The following is a 24,533-nucleotide window of genomic DNA, read 5'->3' on the forward strand; positions in this document are numbered from 1 at the left end:
GTACTGTTTACATAAAGGAGCAATAAATACCTGTTGAAATTTTTACTGGAGGCCTCCCAGATGGATGGTTCATTTATTATTACAGACAGGGTTTCATTTACTTAGTTATTAAAAAAAGCAGGCCGCTACAGCCCATTTATAACTATATTAAAACTAAATGAAGCTATAACTATTGCAGACGGGACTGAGTAAAATACATTTAGTAACTTTCCAGGAAATGGCTAGGCAAAGTATTTGAAAGGAAATGCTGAAAACTTTGGGGGTCCTGGTGTGTCTCTCACAGATGTGCTTCTACTGGCTGGAGCTGCAGAGGAAATGGAAGAGGTATAGTTGCCCATATGTTCCTGTGCCATGTATATATTCAGCAATAGCCTCTCTGTATCAGCCAGTCAGCCATGTGCCTTTGGGAACTGTTCCTTTCCTCCTCTGGCCTTTCTTGACATGGAAAGCTCCAGCTCAGGATGTCAAATAAACTTCTTCTTTATCCCAGAGACAGAATATCAACTGAATATCGACTCCAGTTACAAGAGGGGATGAAGGTGCTCCATCAGCATCAATGTGGAAAGGAAAAGCAGGTTAATCAGGTGGATTCCAGAGGTCCTGGTTTGGAAGGTGTCACCAGAGGTCCAGCACAGACAGCTATGAAATTGGAGTGAAGGTTGTAGATGGTCTTTGTGGCACTTGTCTAGCACTGACAACTTTTCACCAGACATTCTCACCCCTCCTTTGAATAAAGATAAATTGGTCAGTGGATAGGAAGCATATGGTTGCCTGTGAACCAGACCATGATTTTATTACGTTCAAGCTAGACAAATAAAGGAAAGGCTGGTGTCCCAAAGCATAGAAATTGTTGACCAAAAATTGATGGGGTAGAAAAGCCTAGAAACAAGGAAGCTTGAAATTTTTTAAGCAGAGTTTGTTAGGTTAGCAAAAGGCTGCATTTCCACAATCAAGACAAAAAACAACTACTGAAAGTGGCTTCAGCTTCATTGGTCAAGTAAAAGTTGTAATTAGAAATGAAAAAGCAATCTGTGCAATAGACATGAAATTTAAAATATATGTTAATATGAATACATATACATGAAACATAGTCTGAAAAAGAAAATGTAAAATACTGGAAGATGGATAAAAGGAATGGACGATACTAGAGGAAAGCTCGAGGGCAATGAGAATATGGGGTTTCTTAAGGTACATGAAAACAACAATAATAAATTCTAGCAGTAGCCCCTTATTAGCTGGAAGTATTAAAGCTGTAATAATGTTGGAGTCAATAAATATGTTTTTCACATGAGAAAAAGCAGGTTTGCCTGTTAGACAGACAGGAAGCTGAACAGTGTCTAGAGACAATAAGTTATTTAAAATCAGCTACCCTAGACAGAAGTATCCATACACCTCAGATCTTCCATGTCACCATACAGACACTGGCTGGAAGACCACTGGCTAGCAAAATCTGAGGGTCATTTGTGATATACCTTAAAATGTGACTCCAGCATAAGGACAGATGCTTGTAGCACTTGGGATTAGGCAGCAAGTGATCATTTGTAAGGAAATAATCACTTGAGTACAAAATCAGATGCTGCACATTCAGCAGGGAGACTTAGCAGTGTCAGCTCTGTCTCAGAAACATTAAATTCCCCAAGATTTCTGTCACAATGGCTGACACAGAGGCAGTACTGCAGTTCATGCACTCTTACTTCATTTCACATTTGAAATGAGTATTTTTTAGGTGGCAGCATCAGCAATGGCTCAGAAATTAGAGGGAGAGCATTAGTAAATAACTGCTAATCACACCTAGAGAGGCTTAGGGGGTGCAGGAGCAGGGAGGCAAGAAATGGATTCTAAGATTGTGAGCAGCACATTCAAAACTTTTATTCCTCAAATGTATTTCCTCCTGTCACACAGAGCATGATTAGCCATGAAACTCTGGTAAGCCATCAGAGTGATTGGACTACTTAGGCGTGAGCTGCTGTCTTCCCTCTTTCTGAGTATTCATGCATTTTTTTGGTGGCTTCCTTGCTCAGAGAGTGGCCTCACAGGGGTTTGTTTCCTTGCTTTCCTGAATTTATCTCATTTTTAAGGAGGTACTCTGGATCCTTCTGCCCAAACATCATTCTCAGGAAGTGCTGTGATCTGTGGGGCACTTTCTCACCACCCTGCCAAGGAGCTGGAAAATTCAGGGTATGATTCAATTGCATTTGTTGTCCCTTTCGTTAAAGGGGAAAAACATCACCAGGGCAAACACAGTCACTCACTGGGGCAGCTGCTGCAGAAGAAACCTTATTTCAGCTTCTGCTCATAGGAGAGAGTGATGGCTGTATCCCTTGGAGAGGTCTGCCTTGCGTTTCTAATGAGACCATCAGTGTAATGGGAATTTAGCAGAACATTTAGCTGGTTTAAATGGTTTTGAAGAGTGGTGTAGACCAGCCTAGATGGATTCAAGCCAAGGACAGAAGACTTTTCCTTCAGAGTATCTATTTTTTATTGGAATTGCTAATTCTATTTCTATAGACTGAGTCCGTTTTTCAGGCATTTAAATTCTACACTCTGGAATTAAATCTCACATTGATATATAGGCTTCATTCCAGCATTAAGTGCATTAATATTTCACCAGCCTGATTTTACTGGCTTTCTCCCTCTGTTTTTAATTAGATTTGACGGTATTCTATATAATCATGTTTTCCTGCTTGTTTCTGTGTAGCAGAACTTGCACAAACTGTTTGTTGGGGGATTTGTACAACTTAAACATCATATATTCAGAGTGAATTTTAGATGCTGCAAGCAGTGCTTGCAGAGGTCTTACAAGCCTCCTGAAAGCTCTATTACAGCACTTACAAAATATCCTCTTGATCTAGTTGTTTACCCTAATCCATAAGCTTTTGACTTTATTTTGTATAAAACACAAATAAATACTACACTTCTCAGATAATATAAATGCATGAGCTTTTCCAAAGTGAAACATTTGCATCAGTTATAGCACTAGAGTGAAAAATAATTTCAGCAATCAGAATATAATTAATTAAAAATTACTACTGTATAAAACCAGCCACTCCTATATTTAGGATTAGTAAACAAAGCTATTTCAAATACCTGTTTTGGCTGTAGGTAAGTAGTGAATATAACTGGCCATCTGTTATGTGCAAGTAACCAAGGTAATAGCAACAACATTTGTTTCCCTTTCTTTTTTCTTTTTTTTTTTTTTTTTTTTTTTTTTTAAGAAAGGAAACATGTTCATCTGTTTCTTATGAATTCTCTGTACTTCTTACCAGGCATATTTTTCCTTGCATTTCTCTTTTGGAAAGCAATGGAAGACAGCCAGAAACTGAAGGTACATTTGTCTTCATGGAGCTTCAGTCATATTATGTACGTGAGCACTCGTAGCTGAAACAATCCCAGTAACATAAGGGCACAGTCTGGGTAGGAACATCTTATTCCCACCTGGCATTCTCTCTCATTTTGCTGGGGACAAGAGTTAAAGGTCTTACATGGTGCTGTGCCTCTGGGAAGGTTTTGTTTTGCTGGTTTATAGTGTGAAGGAATACTTTTTGCCTCCTATATCAGTGCATCAGTTGTGACTTTAAACATACGGGGTCAGTCTGAAAGTCTTCTAGCATACTGCAACTTAGAATAATATCTATTTTCTTTCTGGGTTTCTGGTAATAGCAAATGTCCACTTCTTGAAAGGTCACTATGCATTTATGGGAAAGAAAATAAAATGCCGATATTGTACATTGAAAAATAAGATAATTTTCCGAAAGCATTCAGAATGAAACATTGTGGTAGCATAAACTCGAATGAGCACTTTGTTATTTTATTTTGATATTTCATTACAACTCTTTGCTTAGTGGAGTTCCTCTTCAGCTAAAATCCAAGTATTTTTCCGCTACTGAAGTTCCTTTCCTCCATAATGAGCAGAAATCATAGCAGTCTATAATAAACACGGTATTCTGACTGAGATGCTGCCTAGAATTAAACTGGGACAATATACTTGATCAGTTTAATACATTCAGGAGATCTTTTACAGATTGCAAAAATGGTGACTTCTGAGTTTATATAAATGATAATTGCAATATACATATATTTGTGCCCCAGGCTCACAAACCATTGGCATGATCTCTCCTGAAGCATTAGTGTTAATGATTAATTACTATCAATATTTTTCCTTTCCCTTCTTGATTTTTTTCCTGTTTTTTCTAATTATCAACACTATTATGAAGAAAGACCATGTCTTGTACAGTAGCTTAGACCACCAGAGGGACATAAAGAGAGTTTTGTCCCTCATTTGTAAAACCTCTCTTGAGGTGCCAAAAGGGAGTCTCTCTAATCACAAGAAAAAAAAACACAGAGGAATTTTTTGAGAGTTTTATGCCTTAATAAGTAATTTGCAGGGGGAAGGAAAGAAGACATTAAGCCAAGGAATGTGAAATTTATCAGAGGTTAAAGTGAAATACAAGGTGTGATGCCTGCTGCTTCTTTCATGTACACCAGCAGATGCGAAGGATAATTCCAGGCCTGAAGCATGTCTTCACTGTGGAAGAAAACAGATATCCTCCTAAGCAGGGCTGTGCTGGAACTGTCTCAGACTGGCTCCATACGTCAAAAGTGACAACAGATTCTCTGCTGGCTCTTGAGGACGACCTCCTCCAGACGGCACCATTGACATCTCCTTCCCCAGCAGCTCTTTCTTCTCAGAAAGAGCATCTTCCAGCTCTATCAGAAATCTTTGACATAAGGCCTGACTCTACCCTCACACTTGAAACTTGTTACTTTGATGTTAATTCACAGATGAGAAACTAGATGTCTTCCTGCTATTCCCTGGATTCTGGCTGGGGCTGAAGATAACACTTGCTTGGGACTGAGCTTTCCAGCAGCAACAAATCAGGAGAAAAGGCAGACAAAACAGTGAAGCTGCACATCTCAACTATTCCGTTTGAGCAATGTGGTTCCCTGGCAGCCTGTGATGACCTTCTGTTGCAGTGGGGAGCAACAACCTTCCATCCCAAATCTCCTGTAATTTTTACCAGGAATAACTCCTGGCCCTTTGGCATGCTGGGATGAACAAGAGTCCCACAGGTCTCTCTGCAGTGCACCACATGGCTACACCAGCCCCAGTACCCTTCTGAACCAATGCAGTGAACAACCCTCAGATTAAAACAGGTCAGGCTTTCTAATATGCTGTGTAGGAGATTTGGACACACAGTCAACACTGACACTGGCAGATGTTGTATATCAATGTCCTCTAGACCACTTTGTATTTTCCACTGCATGTAAGTAAGCCTGCACACCCCCTCCTTTTCCCCTGTAACTGAATGGCCCATCACCCCAGGCTGAAACCCTTTGGTTACTGGAGAATGAAACCACCTGGCTTGCTGAGGCTTTTCTCAATATCCCAAACCCATCCTCATTTCCTTTCATTATGTCTCTACCTGTCATATTCTTTGTAGAGAAAGGAACAAATGCATTAATTAGAGTGTGGTGAGCACTCCTGCTTGAGTCCACCCCTCACTGCCTCCACGACCTCACAGAGATTTCACTAAAAATGTGTAATTAGGTTCTGCAAAGTGACTTCCTGGCTGTATGTGCTCTTTTCACGTGCAGAAGCCCTAAGTGGTGCTATGTGTTTTTCAGAGCTGCTTTGAGTACCACTTCATTTTTCTAGCTTTTGTTCACAAGGTTGTATTTACTTACCTCTTTATCAGTGTCTGAATACATCAAAGCAAGGTTCATTCTAAAAAATCTGAAAGTCCATGAATGATGTCACTTACTGGCCTGAATTTTGCATGTTCTGAAAAAAGTGTAAAGGCTGCGTTTGCACATGAGCTTGTCTGTGCTTGTCTCTCCATCCTTATACTAGTTTCCCAGGATATGTAAAGAAACCCCATCCCAAACAAGGGTTGTTTTAAACATGGTCTGAAGTGCTTTGCTAACACAGGGTGTATCAAGGCTCATTCTGTGCTGAATCTGTATCAAAGTGCTTTTCAGATAAATTACAATTTAATGTAATGCCTCTTGTGAGCTTAAAGTATTTTTCTTCTGTTCTCACTCTCTTCAAGTGGAGTCTGCTGGTCCAGTTGTGGAATTTTTCTTTCAACCACCATTGTTTTCATGATGGAAATGAGCTGTTAAGGAGAAACATTCCTCAAAAGTGTCCATACTCAAAACTGATCTACCTTACTGAAGACACTTACTGCAAAATGGAATCCCTGTAATACAAACACCCCCTCCTCACCCCGGGTATGCTTCAGCCTGGTCTGTGAGAGCTGCCTTGGTGCCCAAGGAGCCTCTCTCTCCAGGCCAGCTTCAGCTTCACCCACCAGGTGACACTGTGTCCTGCTCTGGCTGTGGCTTTGTAGATGAGGGCTGAGGGCCTCACCTGAGAGTGAAAGCTGTGTGGGAACCAGTGAAGACTTTCAGGCAGAGAGGTTATACCTGCACAGCTCCTGCTTTACAAGGTAGACCTGTACACTGGCAACCTGATATATCCTTGTGACAAATACATGTATCAGGCCAGCCAGGTCCCACTCTAGGGAAAAAAAAAAGCAAGCAAGCAAGCATTTTATGATGACCTGGTTTTTCCTATCCCCAGTGTTAGGAGTGTGTTTGTAGGCTGATGGTAGTTCCAAAAGGGGCCACGAGCCCCAGGCAGGCAGTGCTTTTCTTGGAAAGCAGCACTTCTGAAATGAAAAACAGACAGGGAAAATAAAGACAGGCTAAGACGTGCAAGCAAGGAGAGTTTGATGCACCAGTGCTGCGGTTTGTTGTTCCTTTTGTGTGGATGGTACCGGATTGCATTCCTTGGCTCACACCTCCACACAACCCAAAGGCTTCAAAGTATCCTAGTTGCTTCTAATGACAAGCTCACAAAACACGTTTTAATATGTTAATACAAAAATACAGGACACAAATACACAGAGCTATCTAGAATGTTTCATTATATGCTTTTGATTTTTCAGCTACCATTTAGGAGAAGAACTAAACTGCTAAGCCTAAAGTAAATGTACTTAACTACCACATCACTAGCAGAAATTCAAGCACTCAAAGTCAGGGGAGAGCAGGCACCCTGTGAGTTCTGCTTTTCACACAAGCATACCACTTTCTGGTTAAATCACTATCAGTGCAGATTTCATCACATAGGTGCTGAATTGCAGATCTGAGCTTTCTATTTTTGAGTACTGTTTTCTCAGGGATGGCCTAAACATATCTAATTAAAAGAATGAGCAATTATAAGATTGTTTGGATCCCTGTATGTGATGGGATCCAAAGCCAGTATGGATCTAGTGGTGTTTACAGGAACCTTTGACTCTGACATGGTTTAACTCCTAGGAGCTGCATCCTGTGTCATCATAGCCATCCTGTTTTCCCACTTCTCAGCAGGGCTTGTTAGCTGGGTCAGTGCCTGCACTGATAGAGCCATCAAGGCTTTGCTGATTTGGGAGATGACAGAGAGAGCTTTTTCCTGACAATGGACATACTTCAAGATAAAATATAGGCAAGTCCTGCTGTGAGATGTCAAGTCCCTCCAACTCAATGAGTGTCCTGTATATGTGAGGTGTCTGCATTCCAACAAGATTTTGCTGAACTTGATACGTTGATTTTACAGAGGAGGAATCTTGGCACAAGTAGAAGGAAATGTGGGAAAAAAGCAAAAGGAGAATCTTTAAGAGATGAACTAGTTGAGAATTGCTGCTCTGACCCCCAGTTCTGTTCTTATACACCTACATTCACTGAAAGGTGCCATGGGGAAATAGGGAAGCAGCTGTGACAGGAGCAACAGGCAGAGACTGTACGTACAGTGAGGAGCTGAGGAGAGCGTGGTGAGGCTCTGTGCTCTTTTAGCACATGTAGCCCATGTCAGAGTCATGCTTTTCAGGCATGCTCCTGGAAGATCTAGGCACAAGTACAAGGAGGTGGTTTGAAATTACTACATATGTCTTCTTGCAATACTTACACTCCGGGGACCACCCACGTCACAGGATGTGTTTGAATTGCTCACCAAGATTTCCTCTGGAGCGGAGATGAAATTACAGATTCTTTTTTCACAGAGTGTGAGAAAAATTAACAACTTTCCAAATTATTACTATTATTACCAAAGCACTTTTTAAAAACAGGTCCTATTCTCGAAGACTTTTAAATCACTGGCGGAAATCTTTGCACCTCTTGAACTTCTTTAACTGCTGGTTACTTAATTTTAGATTGTAAAAAAAAATGTATGGAGGTAAATCCAGACTCCTCTTCTTTGTGCACCAGTTTAAGCAAGTTGAGGAAAGGATATGGGAAGGGAGGATGAAATCCTCATTAGAAAAGATGCATTATTTTCTATGTTTACGTGACAGTGAAATCCTGTGGATACTCTTGTGCCCTGAGACAATATACTTTAGTTTTAATTGTTTCAGTCAATGTCAATTTTACATCAAACATGCAATAAAGTAAAAGTGGCCTTCAGGAAACATCACTGAACCTTCTTTTGTGCTGTACTATTGCCAGTGTAAACATCTACTTCTGTTTTGTAAGCTCAAAGCCAAATGGACAAAAAATTTCCTCTCAGGGAGACTACTGACCTTTCAGCATCAAAAATACTATTTTTAGCATACAAAAATTGTTTTTCAGTAATTGTAATAATAAGAATCTTTGCAAAATCCATTATTACTCTAATAAATATTTTCTCTTAGGCAGAAATAGCAGGAAATTAATTAAGAAGTTAGCTGATAGCAACTGGATAAGATATAAAGTGTCACAGCTACAAAGTTACTGGGATAAAATATATTTTCTTTCTGTTTTCATTATTAAATATTTACAGTAGCTCTCAGAAAATATCCAATCTAAAGCATTTTGATAAGTTATAATTTATTCTGCTTGCTTTCCAGAATGCTAGAAGATGACCTCAAGTTGAGCAGTGATGAAGAGGAGAATGACCAGGTGAGAACCAGACAGGTAACGTGTTACTTGTAGCATGTTTCATGTTGAGACTGAGCTACTGCAAATATTTTGCTAATGCTTTTTCTAAACATACATAAAGGTTATCAAAATACATGGCAGTAGTGTAACTGGAGTAACAGATGTTGCTGCTCGGAGCCAGGCTGCGTGTGCTAACTGCTGGATTGGTAGGGAATGGGCTGAAGTGCTCTTGATTTATTACCTTGATGGGACCCAGAAGGTTTTTGTATCAGCTTCCTTCTGATTTGAATTTGTTTTGTTTTAAAGAGTGGCCAAGGAGGGGAGAAACAGGAATTCTGGATTAAGAGTTCAGGCCATCTTTGCAGTCATGAGCAGGCCCCAGGGATTAGCTGCTGGGCTGCTTATCTCTTACCTGCCTCCGGCATCCCCCCAGCCCTGGCCTCTCCTCTGAGCATTTTTGGTCCTGACTCTGCATGGCCCATGCCTGCTAAGAAAGCTAAAGAGAACTGAGAAAAAGCCTTGGCTGTGTATTTGATTCACTCCATAACACAGCGATTACAGCAACTGCCTGTGTTTTAAAGACTCTAAACTACCTGACTGACAGCAGATACACCATCCAAAGTTTTCCATGTGTCAGGAGAGCTGGGTTTTGTTGGCTGTAGGAGGTGTCTCCCAATTTTTCCTTAAAATATTGCTGTGTTTTGTCTAAATAATTAAGGACTCAGTAGAATAGGGCTGGAGCTTGACTTTCCCATGACCAGCTGAGTGCCTCGTTGCCAAGCAGTGCTATGCTGTGCTCTCTCCTTCTCAGTATCCTGGCATGGGTGATTTGGTTGGGAATGAGAGGCCAAGAACCACTTCCCTTCCTTCTTTCCCTAAAATACATGACCCATGCATTCACCAGAGCATATGAGGACAATACTGCTCCTTGCTGCATCTCACAGATAGAATGTTGTTTTCTGTCCTGATTTTGGCTGGGATGGAGTTAATTTTCTTCCTAGTAGCTGGTACAGTGCTGTGGTTTGGTTCAGTGTGAGAACAGCGTTGATAACTCCCTGATGTCTCTGTTGTTGCTGAGTTTACTCTGAGTCAAGGACTTTTCAGTGTCTCCTGCTCTGCCAGGGAGCAGGTGCACCAAAAGCTTGGGGGACCCATGGCCAGGACAGCTGCCCCAAACTGACCAAAGGGATTCCCTTCCACAGAACATCATGCCCAGTACATAAACTGGGGGGAGTTGGCTGGGAGGAACCAATCACTGCTTGGGAATGGTCTGGGCATCAGTCATTGGATGCTGGGCAATTGTATTTTGCATCAATTTTTGGAATTTATTTCTCTCTTCTTGTTGTCTCCCTTTTCATTGCAATTATTATTCTTATACTATTATTATTTTTTTTTTATTTCAACTGTTAAACTGTTCTTATATCAATTCACAAACTTTATTTTTTCTGCCTCTCCTCCCTGTCCCACTGAGGCAGGGGGAGTGAGAAAGTAGCTGCATGGTACTGTTGCTGGCTGGGGCTAAACGATGATTTCAAATATGATTGTTTCAGTCATGGGTAACTGGAGTATCTAGATGGGTAGGCTGGATGGGTATCTAGACTTCTGAGTTTCAGGATCTTAGACAAATAATTTTAGGTACATAGGCATGAAGTTCTTCCAGGATTTTCTTTAACTCTTGTTGCTAGATGTCTCTATTTTACAATATATTCCAAACAACAGGTAAATCAAAACTTTTTAATATTTATACTAAACCATTGTTTCATCTATTTTGAGCAAAGCTTCTTGGTGTTAAGAAGATTCAGCACATAGATTCAATTATTTACATATTTATACAATTTCTTTTTGTTTAACATATTTCATCCTGAAACACTTCACATGTAATTACTCTTCCTGCTTGTCTAGAAGGCTTAAAATACAGCTCACAGACAGCATAGGGCAAAATAAAGTGAGGAATGGAAGGGATGTCTGAAGAGTAACAATAGCAGACCAAGGTGCCATGATGCTTGCAGCCAGGGGCTGGGTGATAGGGAGGCATGAGCTGCTGGCCAGGAGAGATGTCCTTCAGGCAGGGAGAGAGGATCCTGAGTAATGGGTGTCAGAGTGAAACAGGCTGAGAGAGCCTGAGAGAAAAAATTCTGGTTTGTGTCATAGCACGCAGAAAAGGACATGTGAAAGTGTTTATGGTGCATAAAGAACGAGTAGGTTTAGGCAGAGAAGGGATTGTGGAAAAGTCCTGCCCATCAGGCAGGCGCACATGGACCTTTGGTTTAGCACTGTGACTTGTAATTATTGACATCTTCTGTGTGCTCGTGTGCTACACAAGCTCTCTGCTCAGTCACCAGGGCTCCAAGATGCAGCTGATGCAGGCTGGGTCTTTCACCTCAGTGCTCAAGCAAGCTCTGCAGAGCCAGGACAGAGCTCACCAGCCATTCAGCAAAGAGCAGGGCTGAGATACCATTACTCACTTCTAATAATCACAGGACCTAGCATGAACAACCTTTGGAATTTACTTATTTATTTGGTCCCCTTTCCTAGTCACATGTTTTTCCTAACTTGACTCTACAGACAAAAAACTCCCAGAGGCACAGGCTGGCTCCTGCTTTATGAAATGCTTTGTAGAACCTCAGCTGAGACCTGCAGGTTTGCTTAATGAGCAATCCTAAATAAATATACCTGCTGGAAAAACAAAACACTACCTTTCCATCCACCTAGCAGGATATAGACACAACAAAAGAGTAACACAGACTCTTTCTTCCAATAGCTGCTCAGATGGACCTGTGTTTAAATGTCAGCAGGAGAACTCATTTCCTTTTACTTCCTGACTCAGAGGCTCTTTAATCTTGTATCTCCTGAGCTCAGGAACAGGAAAAAAAAGAAATCAGAGATGAATGAATAGGAACAGTACATGAGAGATTCCCAGATATTCCTCATGTAATAAATTAACCTCTGAGCAATCAGACTTATTCAAGAAGTCCAGTTTCTCAAAGAGCTGAAAGTAAACTGTACTCAAGCTGGGAAGCTTCTAATTTGCTGATTTCTAAATGGGGAAGTTTAGGGGGAAAACTTTGGAGGAGATTTTGCATTTATGTCTGAAATTGCCAAGCAGCGAATGGAAAGTTTCTGAAGTGGTGCAAAGGGGGACAGGTGCTTCTGTGCTCTCAGGGCTGGCATTTGGAGTGCTGTGACCAAACCAAGGAATGTGAGCCATGGATGAGGGAGGCCAGATGCAAAGCAGAGGCATGATTAAAAGCTTTGAGGCTGCAGTGGGCAAAGCATTCCCAACCCTTCCCTCAACACCAGCTACTAAGGCAGTGAGATTTGCAGACCCAGGAGAAGCCAAAGAGGCTGGGTTTGAACTGAGTATGTGTGTGCCCACAGTAATTACATTATCCACACATATTAATCTCATAATTTTAATTACATAAATGTATTTTTCCTCTTTAATGAGCATAGTTTATCCATTTAAACTGATCGTTTCAATTTTACAGGCAGTGATCATAGGATCTTATATGCAGAGAGAAAATTTCCTGTTGGCATATTTTACACCACACAGATTGAAGAAAATACACTTTTTAATCCCCAATCAATATCTGAAGAGCATGCAATTAGCAGATACCAAGGTAGTTAACATAAATCTGCAAGTTAAAGAGCCAATTCACTCTGATTTATAACACATAGAGTAATAATTTCATCATCGTCTCTCCCAGAAAGCCTCTGAAGCTTTGTAGCATGAAGATGTCAAAACTGTACTTAAGATTGTTCAGAGTACTGAATTGTAGTGGTTATTGCCTTTTGGTTCTTTGAAGTGTGGCATAGCACATGAAACAGTCCCCATTATAATACCTTGCTCTTCTCCATAGAGGTCACTGGATAACTTAAATCAGTCTTGGGTGAAATATTAAAAGGAGATTGTCAATTGTAATGTGAACAATTCTCTTTTTCCCCCCCTTACTTGTCCTTTTACAACATGAACATTTTGTAATAGAAGGGAGTTCCTTTAAGGGGAAAAAGATCCCTGGCATCATTTGTGCAATTCATGTCAATCAATAGCCAAATAAATTAACTGACTGGTATGCATACATGGAATAATAATCTAACATATTTTTGCAACCCAAGCCTGCTTCCTCATATGCATTTTTTTTGCACAGGATCAGGTTGGTTGCCACTGAAGTTTTGTGGCTGTGAAAATTTATTACCCACAGAGTCAATCTGCATTCTGGCTGCCAAGTCTGAATAAATAGAGTCATTGTGCTTGTCTGGAATATGTAACCAAAGTTCATGGAGTCAGCTTGACTTTCACATCCCATGAGATTCATAAAAGCCAACACCCTGGTATGTGCTCTTGATTCCTGCCAAAATTTAGTAAAATCATATAAACAGAAGTTGAAGAAGCAATCAGAACACACTCTGAGGGACATGGCTCTGCACTCTAGCCCCAGCTGATCTCAAAAGGGAAGACACAAGTTTTTTCTTTTCAAAGAAAAAATAGTATGGCTACTCTCCTGTGGCAGCAGGTAACTGCAGGGGCTGAAGACCCCCACCCCCCGCAGAGTGCACAGGGAAGAAGCAATCAATCCTCTCAGGTTTCTTAATTTTGCTCATGTGCCTTGCACTGAAGGAAGAGATCAGGCAGCATTTGCCTGCAAGTGGCCATCCTTCTCAAGAGAGGACAGGGACAGACTGGCCCTGCAGGGTGTGAGTGGTGTAAGCGAAACCAGCCCCTCCGCAGGCAAGCCAAGACAAACAGAAAGCCTTGTCATTTCACTGGAGACCTCGGGGAAGAGCAGTCTTAGAAAGTTCACAGCTTTAGCACAGTAAAATAAAAAGTCTTGTCAGCCTGATCTGGCTCGCCACCCAAGCCCCACAGGGCGATAGAAGCCCACCCAGCCCGGCACCCTCCTGGGCATCTTGGGGTTGCCTCCCACCCATGGCAGCCTAGGGACAGTCGGGGTGGGCTTCTAGCCCTGGGGGACCTGTCCATGCTTCAGCATCACCCTGTCATGGTCAAGCCATAAAAACTGATGCTGATTCAAGTTACACCCATAGCTCCCATGGGAACATGGGTGCCTACGTTTCTTTCCCATCATGTATGTGCTGAGTGTTGCTAGGGCATATCGCTGGAAATGCATCTTTCTGGTAAGACTGTCTGCAGCACAGGCATTTAGGACAAGCCAAATCTGTTACAACATTGCAACGGAACAAAAGTCCATCTATATCCTCGATGGCAATTGGTGTGGGACTTTTCACTTCTGGATATGGAGTGACAATCAACAAAAACAGGATAATTATCCTGAAATGAACAGTCATGCATCTACCTTCCTCCAGAAGGAATAATTTCTAGTAGAGCCTTTATAAACATATAAACTGTGAGGAATGAGACAACTCTTTGTAGAAATTAAAACAATTTATTAAAACAGAAAAATTGCAAAAATTAACAAAATATAAAAATTTGGGATCCTAGTGGCTCAGGAGGTATGCCCCAGGAGCGCAGGGATTCAGGAGCTTCAGGCTTAAGGCAGCTCTGAACCTCAGGTAGAGAAAAAAAACTTACAGTGCTAGGCTGGTCAAAAAGAAATATATATATTTCTAAAGGCCCCTGAAAAGGAGTAGGTTTCTCCAGCACTGAACTTAGCAAGCTGGAGGGGAAGGGGAAATGAGAGGGGGTGTGTCTTTCTCTTGCACCTTTATAGCTTTTGCTCCGCCCACAGTCTGCCCACAGTTTAAGGTGATTGGTGTTTTCCCTTTGACAGATTACCTCTGTCAACCAATGGCTCCTCCTTGTCAGAGGGGTGGTATTAGTTGAGATAAGAGTCATGGAGCTTACGGGGGTATGGCTGTGGGGGCTGGGCTGTTTGTTGCAACTGGGGTTTTTAAAATTTGCCTTGAAACCAAGGTACAAGTAAAACATAAAAAAATACATCCAACACATCTTAAAACACTTGTAAAAGTATACAGTAAACACAGGAAGACCATAAAAACTTGATCTGTGTACCTGGGCTGATGGGTTAATTTTAACATTCAATTTAAAAATATTAAGCTCAAATTAATTAAAGCACTTAATATGCAAAGACCAAGCACAAATAGGGATTTCATGTATGACATAAACAATATTACATATGAAATGTAATATTTCAGCTAATTTGAAGCCATCTGTAATGAATTCTAAAACAAACTGAAAAAAGAGCAAAGCTTTCTTTCTGTAAGACCTGTTAGGACATCACTTTCCAAAGTCAAAGATCAACTGAGGAGAGCACCAAGGCTGGAACATCTAGAGAAAAGAGTTTTATTGGGCAGGTTGTAACACAACACTGCATTAGCCCTGTTCATTGTTAGAACCATTTTTAGACAGTGCTAATTGCACTCACATATGCCACGTCCAAATATTTTAACCACATTAAGTCATTTTAGTGTTGTGTTCCCTTTTATTCACCTCTTCATCAGTACAATACTTGATGCTTGATCAGAAGGGAAAATGAGTGAAAAAGGAGATGAAAACATTCAGGCCTGAAGAAAAAGCACAGAACCTGCATCATTTCTGCAAATGAATTTCTCTCCAAAAAAATGCCCTGATAAAGTTGGAGGAAAATATCTTTCTGATGAGAAGTTTCTCACTCCACTGAGCACAGAAGACTTATTTCATGAAGTCTGGCTACATGCGAGTCTGACTGCAACCAAACCCGCACAAATCAGAGATAAGCAAAAGTGGAAAAAATTAAGTTTTGGGTAGAGGAATGGCTGGAACCTCAGGTGATATTTTACTTAATCCAAATGCTCTGTTCAGCCCTCTGTCACTATAATGTGAGTGTGTTTTTAGACTGGAGGAATAGCCACTGTAACAGCCTGACTTAACTTGGGTAAGTCCATTATTTCCTGTGTATTAGAGAAGCAATTCTTTTGGTATCCAACTTAACTAGAATCCAAAGTAAGATTTAAGCCAGCTGAGCCAAGGTTTTTTTTGTGGTTTGCCAGCTCTGATTTTAAAATCTCCGTGACATCTAAATTTGCACTTCCACAAGGCATGACAAGAAGACCAAGATTGCCTCACTGAAACTGTCAGATGAAACAAAATAAGAGCTCGGTCTTGTCCTGCCAAACCTGGCTCATATCACTGTCTATCTTACAAAATCAGATTCTATGGCTGGCAGGTAGGATCAAGCTCTGAATTTGAATGCCACAACCATGAATGACAGTGAAAAAAGTTAGGGATCAGCTTGGATCTTGGACATGCCCAAAATTTGGGGATATTTAAACATAGCACTTTGATCTGCATGCTTCTCAGTAACAGAACTCTAAAATAGACAGGAAATTAAATTTAAAATGTAAGGGCATCTTCCTTGTCTCCTCATGTGGATGCTGTGACTAAGCCGAGTCTTAGTTTGGTAAATCTCCAAAGCCTGCCCTCTTCCACTCATATCACCTTTTTCCAAAACTTTTTTCTGTATCTCACGTAACATTCTTAACCCCATCTGCTTGAATATTTCATTAGAACTTTTTCCCCTTGTGAAGTAGAATTACTGTATGAGCATCTGTTTTGACTGGCGTGGGAATGTATCCCAGTGCAATCAATTCAGCAGTGTCAGCTAACTTGAGGCATAAAGAAGGATTTCCAGGCTGGATTTTGCTTGTCCCTGTCTCTCATAAGCCTTACAGCCTGTGCACTTTTCCTCCTGCTGCAGAGAGCCCTTGCTGAAGCCAGCCACTGTGCCTGAGTCTTGGTCCAGCTCAAGCCTGGCCACCGAGCTCTGTTTGCCTGCAGGCAAATGCATTCCAGCGTGCCTGCAAGAGAATGGTTAAATAACCAGCAGTCACAAATAATTAGTGCTGTTTGTGACATCACAGCTATTAAAAGTTGTTAGAGGAGAACGCACCCAGCTTGTGTCTCTCTCACACGTGTGCACGCACGTGTGCATGCACACAAACACAAGTCTCAGCCTCTCTAGGAGCTGCCTGCTGCTCCCTGCAAACCAGAAGGTCAATCTCACTTCTCTCCCCTTGGCCACTGAGCTCGAGCAGGGGTGATGCCAGCACGAGGAGCTGTGTGAAGGAGATGTGGTACACAGAGGTGGATGACAACAGAAACAGAGAAAGAGGCAGCTGAGAGCATGATGGAAAACAAAATGAACTCAGAAGGGGAAAGGGATTAAGGGAATAAAAAAATTAATGAAGAAAAGAAACTGGGGGGAGAAGGCCATTCTAAAGGGAGTAGAAGTTATATTAGAACATGATGAGAAATAAGTAAAAAGATTCAGAAGCCAATCTATCAAAACTACTGTTTAAGAAAAAGAGACTGAGGAACCATTGCTACATTTCTCCTGCACCTAGGATGAAAACTGCCTCCTCTGAAGTCAGTGAGAGTTTAACCACTGGTTTCAATCAGCCTAGGGTGTTACCCCTTTCTTTATTTTTATTTCCTAGCACAATCCAAGCAGATACTTGGGTAGTAGCAAATGCATCACAGTTGATTGACATAGCACATCCCTGGGAAGCGTTACCACTGTTTGGGGAATTTAGGCTTGTCTTTCCCCTATTTTCACATATATGGACTTCTCAAAAAAAAAATCTACTTTAATTTCTGAGCTTTCAGACTTCCCAATAAATCTTTTAAAGCCTGTGGCACAACACTGGTAATTCTTGTCTGCGATAGCCTAAGTGCAAGCAGCACTTCAACCAAGTTACTTTTTCCTGGATAAGGAGACTACTTCTGTGGAGACAGAGGAGGTTTTCCAAGGTGACTGCTGATTTGTTTGCAATGACTGAGACTTTCCTACAGTGGCATTGGAAATTAATCATTTTATTAATGTAAAATGACAAGGATTTTTCTTCTGCTCATCTCCACTGAAAAAGATTAAAGTTAGCTCATCTGTGTTGAAACCTTGCATGGTTGTTGGGGCCAGACTGCAGGAAAAATCGGAGCAGATGCAGGACAGAAGACTCAGCATTTACAGATCTATAAAATTCTCTGTATGGTTAATACCCATGCTGATTATACAGCAATTTGGAGATCCAAATCACTTTACAAGTATTAACTACTTAATACAATGCCCCTGAGAGGTATTTAGGTAGAGCTAAGAAAGAATTATTATCTCTATGGAACTGACAGGGAGACTGTGACTGAGATGCAGCTTGTTTGAAGCCACATAGCAAGTCAGCTGCAAAGTCAGGATTAGCACTTGGGTCTTTCACTCCCAGGTGCCATGTTCAAGTCACTAGACTGTGTTGCCCCTGAAGATTAATAAGGATTAGTGGACAAAGCAGAGGAGAAAGAACAATGTACGCCAAGAACATACTAATAAAACTCCAGGGTGAAAAATTAATACCGAGGTGTTGAAAGGCCTCAGAAAAATCATGAAATCCAGAAGGAGTTTTACAGTTCCTTAAAAGATGTGGCTCTGATGATAACCAACTCCAAAATGGGAAGAAAGGGAGACCCCTTTAAGTCTTACAGCCTGTAAATCTTAAATAAATATGAACCAGACAGTGAAAATCACATTCATACATTCATATTGCAGATTTACAGAGAAACACTCAAGCTGCAGTTTACAAGTGATTTTAAATCCCTCAGAAATCCACACTGGAAAGCAATCCTGAAACAAAGCCCCTAGGAACAGTGAGGAGTACAGAATAATGCAGTGAGAGAAGGCAGGTTAGGAATCACTTATGATAAATTGCCTGACCTGATCTCCTCGGGTAACTTCTTGTGGCCACAAGATACTCATGAGCATTTAAACAGGGCAAGTCTGGGGGTGCAAGAGGCTTTCATTACTTCTGTTTTCAGCCCTGATGAGCAGCTCTGCACTCTTCAAGGAGAACACTGAAAATTGGAGAGGGTTTCAAGACGAGGGAGAAAGATGCTTAGCTCGTTGGGGAAACATGCCCTGGAGCGAAAGATACCCGCACAATGAACTGAGCTTGACTGAAGCAGGGCTGCTGGCTGGCTGGCTTGATCACAGTCTATAAACACCTGTGCTGGGAAAGGAGCTGGGAGGCTGCAGGGCAGCTCTGTCTCACAGGCACAGGTCTAACTTCCAGCAAAAGAAAGTGTTTATAAACTCATCTTAACATGGAAGGCGGAAAACGGTGCATGTGGTTGGACTGAGGTGGGTTCACAACCACAGGATTATCCAGAAGTTTTGCTCTGGGTCCACAACAGCACCCAGATTTGAAGCAGAAGAAAACCACTCTGCGGAGTCCCATCACCCAAGCTAAGGCATGCAGTCAGGTTGTGCTCTTCACAAAAATATATTCCTGGCTTCACTAGCTTAGGAATAAACTGCATTTAAGCTAAAAACAAACAAAACCTTGTGAAATAAAACCAGAATCAACATGGAAGACATGTGAAGAGTGAAATGTGAAAGAAGACAGATATACAAGTGTTTTTCCTGGTTTGGTTCCCAAATGGCAGTATATAGTAATGACATCTTTCCTTAACCCTGGCTTGGAAAAAGTATGTCTACAGCTCATTAACTGCAGTCCAATATAGGGTGACATCCAGCACTCTGGGTGGTTGCTAACATGAGGGCTGCTGACTTAGAGCATAAATGGTTCACTGCACAGTTCCAGGGCAACACCTACCACCCAAGGAAGACAAACAAGATGCTCTGGAAGCTATGCAATTTACTCATGCACAGGTAGGATGTATTGCTTCACTGTCACCAAAGAAATGGTTCAACTTCTCACCATGTGTACACCTGTGCCATCTCAGTGAAGTCTCTGGTGTAGCTCGTGTAACTCCATACAATCGCTGTAACTGAGCTCTCTCACAAAAACAGCAGTTAATCCACAGGACAGGCAAGATGGAAAGCAAAATGTCTGAATCTGCCAACAGCCAGTTTACTGGCTTTGATTTGCCAAAGGTTGCTGTGGGTGAGGTATAGGAAAATGCATCTACAGTCAGCCCACAGTGCCTCCAAGAGAGTCTTCCAAGCCCAGCAGAACATACTTCAGTAGTTCTCATTTGTTTCTTATCCAGAAATGCCTGTGAGCCCAGCAGTTTATGAAGCAATCCTTTTGCAACAAATTAAAAGAAGAGGGATTTCTGGGGAGCACTCTTAACACTCCTGGATCTCCATCTCAATAGCTGTATTCAACCCCTTCTGCTCACTGCTCAGTCCCAATTACAATGAGCTAGCTCACTGCTCGGTCCCAATTACAATAAAAGTATTTAATTTCCTCTCTGATTTCCCTTCAACAACAGATTGCAACTTGTCACACTTCAAGCTAATTTTGGTAGCTCATTTAACACACACAGAAACCTGAGTATGTTCCCAAGCTCTGGCTCATTGCAATAAAGGATGGAGAAAGGAGATGAAATCTCTGGAGATTGAGAACCCAACCATATTACTGCTGGCTGAAAACTTGTTTTGTCCCAGTAGTCTTGGGGTACAGCTAGAATATTTCATGAATGATTAATAGGCTATAGGCAGATCAATGAGACTCTGCCCTAAATGTATCTGAACCAACTCAGCTGGGGATCAAAGAAGTCTAAGCAGCCAGTGTCCTGTAATTTGCAATTTTTGATGTAGTGAAACAGCATAATTCATACTCATTTACTGTGGCTAGTTTCTCTAGCCCATGTACCTGAGACACCTGAGGGGTTTCTTTTCCCTTCCCTCCTGCCTACTCAGCACGTAAGTTATTATGTGGTGAGTTGGCCTCCAATATCTGTGTTCATATTGAGGAGAACTTTCCTCTGTTAAGTAACCCCACTGATTCCAAGAACTGAAAATTCAGGATTATGTTCATTGCTGGTTAACACATTCTACCACTTATCAGGAGAATATTAAGCTTCCCTTTATATAAAGCACTTTTTAGTGCTAAGTCTTGGAGATATTAAAATTCTGTTGGCAATATCAAAATTACTTCTTATCCCCAATTTCTATAACCAGCATAGTCACTTACTTCCAGGAATAATAAAGACTGTAGACCATATTCTCAGCTTTCTTGATGGATGATGAGTTGGCCTCAGTAAAGTTGTTAATGATGTAAAATAAAATGCAAATTAAATAGCACAGTCAAAATGTAGCTATTAAAAAAATAATCATGCAGGCATTATATGATACGAAGTACCACCCCTTTGCTTACATTGTTAGATAGATAATACCAGCATATTAGAAACATAATAAATCACAAAAAGCTGTTTTCTATAGCTGTGAGTTTCTCAAACTATGGGTCGTGACCCTCCATGGGGATTCACGAATGAGTGTGAATGGGATCACAAACGGTTAGCAAGAAGTGAGGGCAGATATTTCCACATAAGTTGAGCAGCCCAGTCCTGTGGCAGGGAGTAGAACAGGAGAGGAGACTGTAATTAGTGGCTGCAAGTATTTATACTTGCTAGGAAACTGCTAACTACCTTTAATTACAAGAGCTCACTTTCTCCAGGAGAGGGGAGCAATATAGGCTAGAATTAAAATTGCTGGATAGTTGCTAACTGCCTTTGATTGCATGCAATAGATCTGTTTCTCCAGGGAGGAAGAATAAACTTGCGACTGGATCTTATTCCCCATCATTTAGAAATGGGGCCATTACCAACTCAGGGGGTCACACAAATATGCAATCAAACACAGTTGTATTTCCAGACTGTGTAAGAAAGAAATCAATAGTCTCATTTAGAGAATGTGTGACCACCAGGCAAAGACAGGTGCCCCATGCAATCTGCATTGCGCCTCAGTGAAGAAGGATGTTTATTAAAGGACTTAAAATGAGAGGGTAATTGAAAAAGTAGAATGATCTCACTGAAAAGCACTTGTACATTTCTATGTCCCTGCCTGTCATCTGAACCCACTTTCTTGTCCAGAAGGGATCATCTTTCCAAAACTTTCAGCAACTGGATGGACCAAGATGGAAACTGAAGATTGGCATACTTACAGAGGCTGCGGTTCCACAGTGTCTCCTGGCTCGGTTAGCACACGAAATTGGGTCAACACAAGGGACCTCTCCTCTTCCCTCCTGAGGGCAGCTTTCCTCAAGCCTGGAAGAAAAATTATCCAGCACTTCTTCCTCTCAAAATTAGGGATTTTAGGGAAATACAACAGTGACATGAACCCCACATCCCATATTAGGGGCTTTTGGCATCATCAAAGTTCATGTTTCCTTTCTTGTGGTCTCTGCAATATCCATGAGGCCTGTGGCTGTGGAGCAACCTGTCTCCTTCAATGCCTTCTGGCTACCAGAGCCACCATATACCTTTTTCAAGGAGTGTTCTGCAGCTCCAGAGGGGAGTGGATACAATGTCAGGGGGAAGTGACCTTGCTGGTGGACATGACCTTATGTCAGCAGCAAAGGTCTCCACTGCACACTACCCCCCCAATACCATTCCAATTCTCACACTGCACCCTGTGGTGTGACACCCTCTCCGTGGGGAAGCAGCTCAGAAAAGCGATCTAGGTTACAAATAACACAGGGGAAATTAGGAGGGGAGAAAAAAAGAACAAAAATGAAGGAAAATTGTTATTTTTCGACTGAATCAGTTTTCTAACCTGTTGTACTGCACAACCACATGAGCACCTGTGGTGGCCCAAGGCAGGAGTGGGAAACATGAGAAGTGTTTTCAACAGCACTGCCACATAGTGACTGCATGAGGAAAAGACTGGCCCTGGCTGCTGGTGGGGAGGAAAAGAAGAGGTGACCTGAACGGTGTCTACACAACTTGGCCATGGAAAAGGGCTCAGATGGTGAGAGAGGCTCCTGAGTTTTGCAGACAACGGTGTAACATAGTGCAGACTTCAGCATGGAAGTTGGGCAGCTTGAAACTCAAAATGGTCAGAGCCTCCTGCTAGTGAGAGTGATTAGGCATGGGAGCAGAGGAACTTGTGTTGGCCCAGGGCGTTAAGAAAGAGTTTAAGCCATAAATCATTCTAAAACCTGAGGTTTGGGTCTCCCCTGAACTTGTGGGCAAGAATGTGTGGTATGGCATTGTCCTAAAGAACCCCTTGCAGAGGAGAGAGGAAAAGTGATGCCAGCCCACAGGACTGGAGAGTAGATGCACTCTTCAAGGCCTGAAGCCAGTGGCATGGATAGTTTTGTATCCAAGAGCATGCAAATAGTATGACCTTCGGGAAACAGCGAAAAATACCAGACTCACCATATTATTTTCCTAACACTAAAAACAATGTGTTTATGCCATGGGAAAGCTCCTACTGAGCTGCTGGTAACTTCCAAGCCCTTCCCACAGGTTCTCTGTCCACTGCAGCAAGTCAACACTAAGGAAAAACCATCCTGTGAGCTATGCCACTGTGTCTTCTGACAATCTGGTGTGTGATACACATCGAACTACATCTCCCCAGGGAACTCAGGAGGCACAAGTTATTTCAGAAGGTACACAGAGCAGAAATCCTGCCTCCAAAATCAAGTAGAAACTCTTCCCACTCCTGTCAGATCTTAAGGGATCCATTCAGGGGATCTTTTCACACTTTTCTGTGAAATACGATGTAACTGCAGCCACATGTCAGGTTTTATCAAGTTTTTCTTTGCAATTTGTCAGCAGCGTTTTTGCCAGGCCAGAAGGGTTACCTCCATAGTCTCTGGTGCTGTACCTGTCAGTCATCCAGCTTGTTTGGAAATAGGGATGCAGTCCCCAGCAGGCTGACAAGTCAGGAAGAGCAGTTTCAAAACATATTTACTGGTAATTGCAATGAGAAAGTAAACTTTTATTTTCCTGCCCCTTGACTCTCTGTATTGCTTAGCTCTGTGTCCCTTCTGTGCCATGTGAGGCACAGCCTGGACAGATGCAGCTGGGGATAGGACACTCTGGCCATGTCCAAGTGGAATGGAGGCTTTAAGGCAGATTTTCAAAACATTATGGATTTCATCTTTGCTTAGCAGCTGATTACTGTGCCATGAATCACACCACTTGAAGTGATTGAAAAATAATAATAGTAAAGTGGCAAACTAGCTCAGGGATAGGCTTGGGAGTCCTATTAAACTTGAGAAGCTACGATTTCTATTCCCAGACCTGGTGGTTAACACAAGAACCATGTTTCCCCACCCCATCCAAAGAGTTGTACTAGGCAAAAACTGAAGAGCAAACCAGCAAAAGGTCAATCCTGTACTGAGTAAGCAAATGTTGCCAGCAGATTAACATGGCAGCACTCATGAAAAGTCTACAGCAGCGCTGGCAAGCTTTGCAAAACTTCTAATTCATCGCAAAAGGAACCAAATATGTGATGTTTGTTTCTGTGGAAGAATGGGAGGAGACTAATGGTAAAGGAGAAGGAGTGGGAGTGTGGAACTGGGGAGAGGGAAAAGCAGAAAACCGAGTCCTGGCGAGTTTTCAGGGACCTACAGAAAAAATTGTCTAAATAGAGTAGTTCAGACCTCAAATACTGTGTGGTGCTTTGACAATCTTCTGGGTTTTGGCATTTTAAACAAAGTATGTTCTTACATTTACTAGGCTGGAATGTCCATTTGACTATAGACTCTCTGCTACTTTGCTCATACTTTAACATTTTGGACATGTGACAAAAATGTGTGTAATGCATTTTTTAAAGTGTTGATTGTGCTCATAATTTTCAAGTCAGAATATAAAATAAACATCTCTGCCCTTTCTTCCAGCAGGCAGCACAGAGATCTGCTCTCCGCGTTCTATCTGACAGGTACATTTTGTCATTTTTATGAACTATAAATTGCTTTATGAAACGTTG

General features: G+C 41.7%; 1 protein-coding gene across 1 annotated transcript in view; it reads left to right on the plus strand.

Moving 5' to 3' along the window:
• AFF3 (ALF transcription elongation factor 3) overlaps positions 1 to 24,533 on the plus strand; it is a 312,555-nt gene that overhangs the window by 218,997 nt on the left and 69,025 nt on the right. The window contains exons 9-10 of the mRNA XM_069005855.1: positions 8,862 to 8,913; positions 24,445 to 24,485. Of these exons, the coding sequence (XP_068861956.1) occupies positions 8,862 to 8,913; positions 24,445 to 24,485 (93 nt within the window). The remainder of the gene's footprint in view (positions 1 to 8,861; positions 8,914 to 24,444; positions 24,486 to 24,533) is intronic.

The sequence above is a fragment of the Aphelocoma coerulescens genome, chromosome 1 (genome assembly GCF_041296385.1).
Source record: "Aphelocoma coerulescens isolate FSJ_1873_10779 chromosome 1, UR_Acoe_1.0, whole genome shotgun sequence".
Lineage (NCBI taxonomy): Eukaryota > Metazoa > Chordata > Aves > Passeriformes > Corvidae > Aphelocoma > Aphelocoma coerulescens.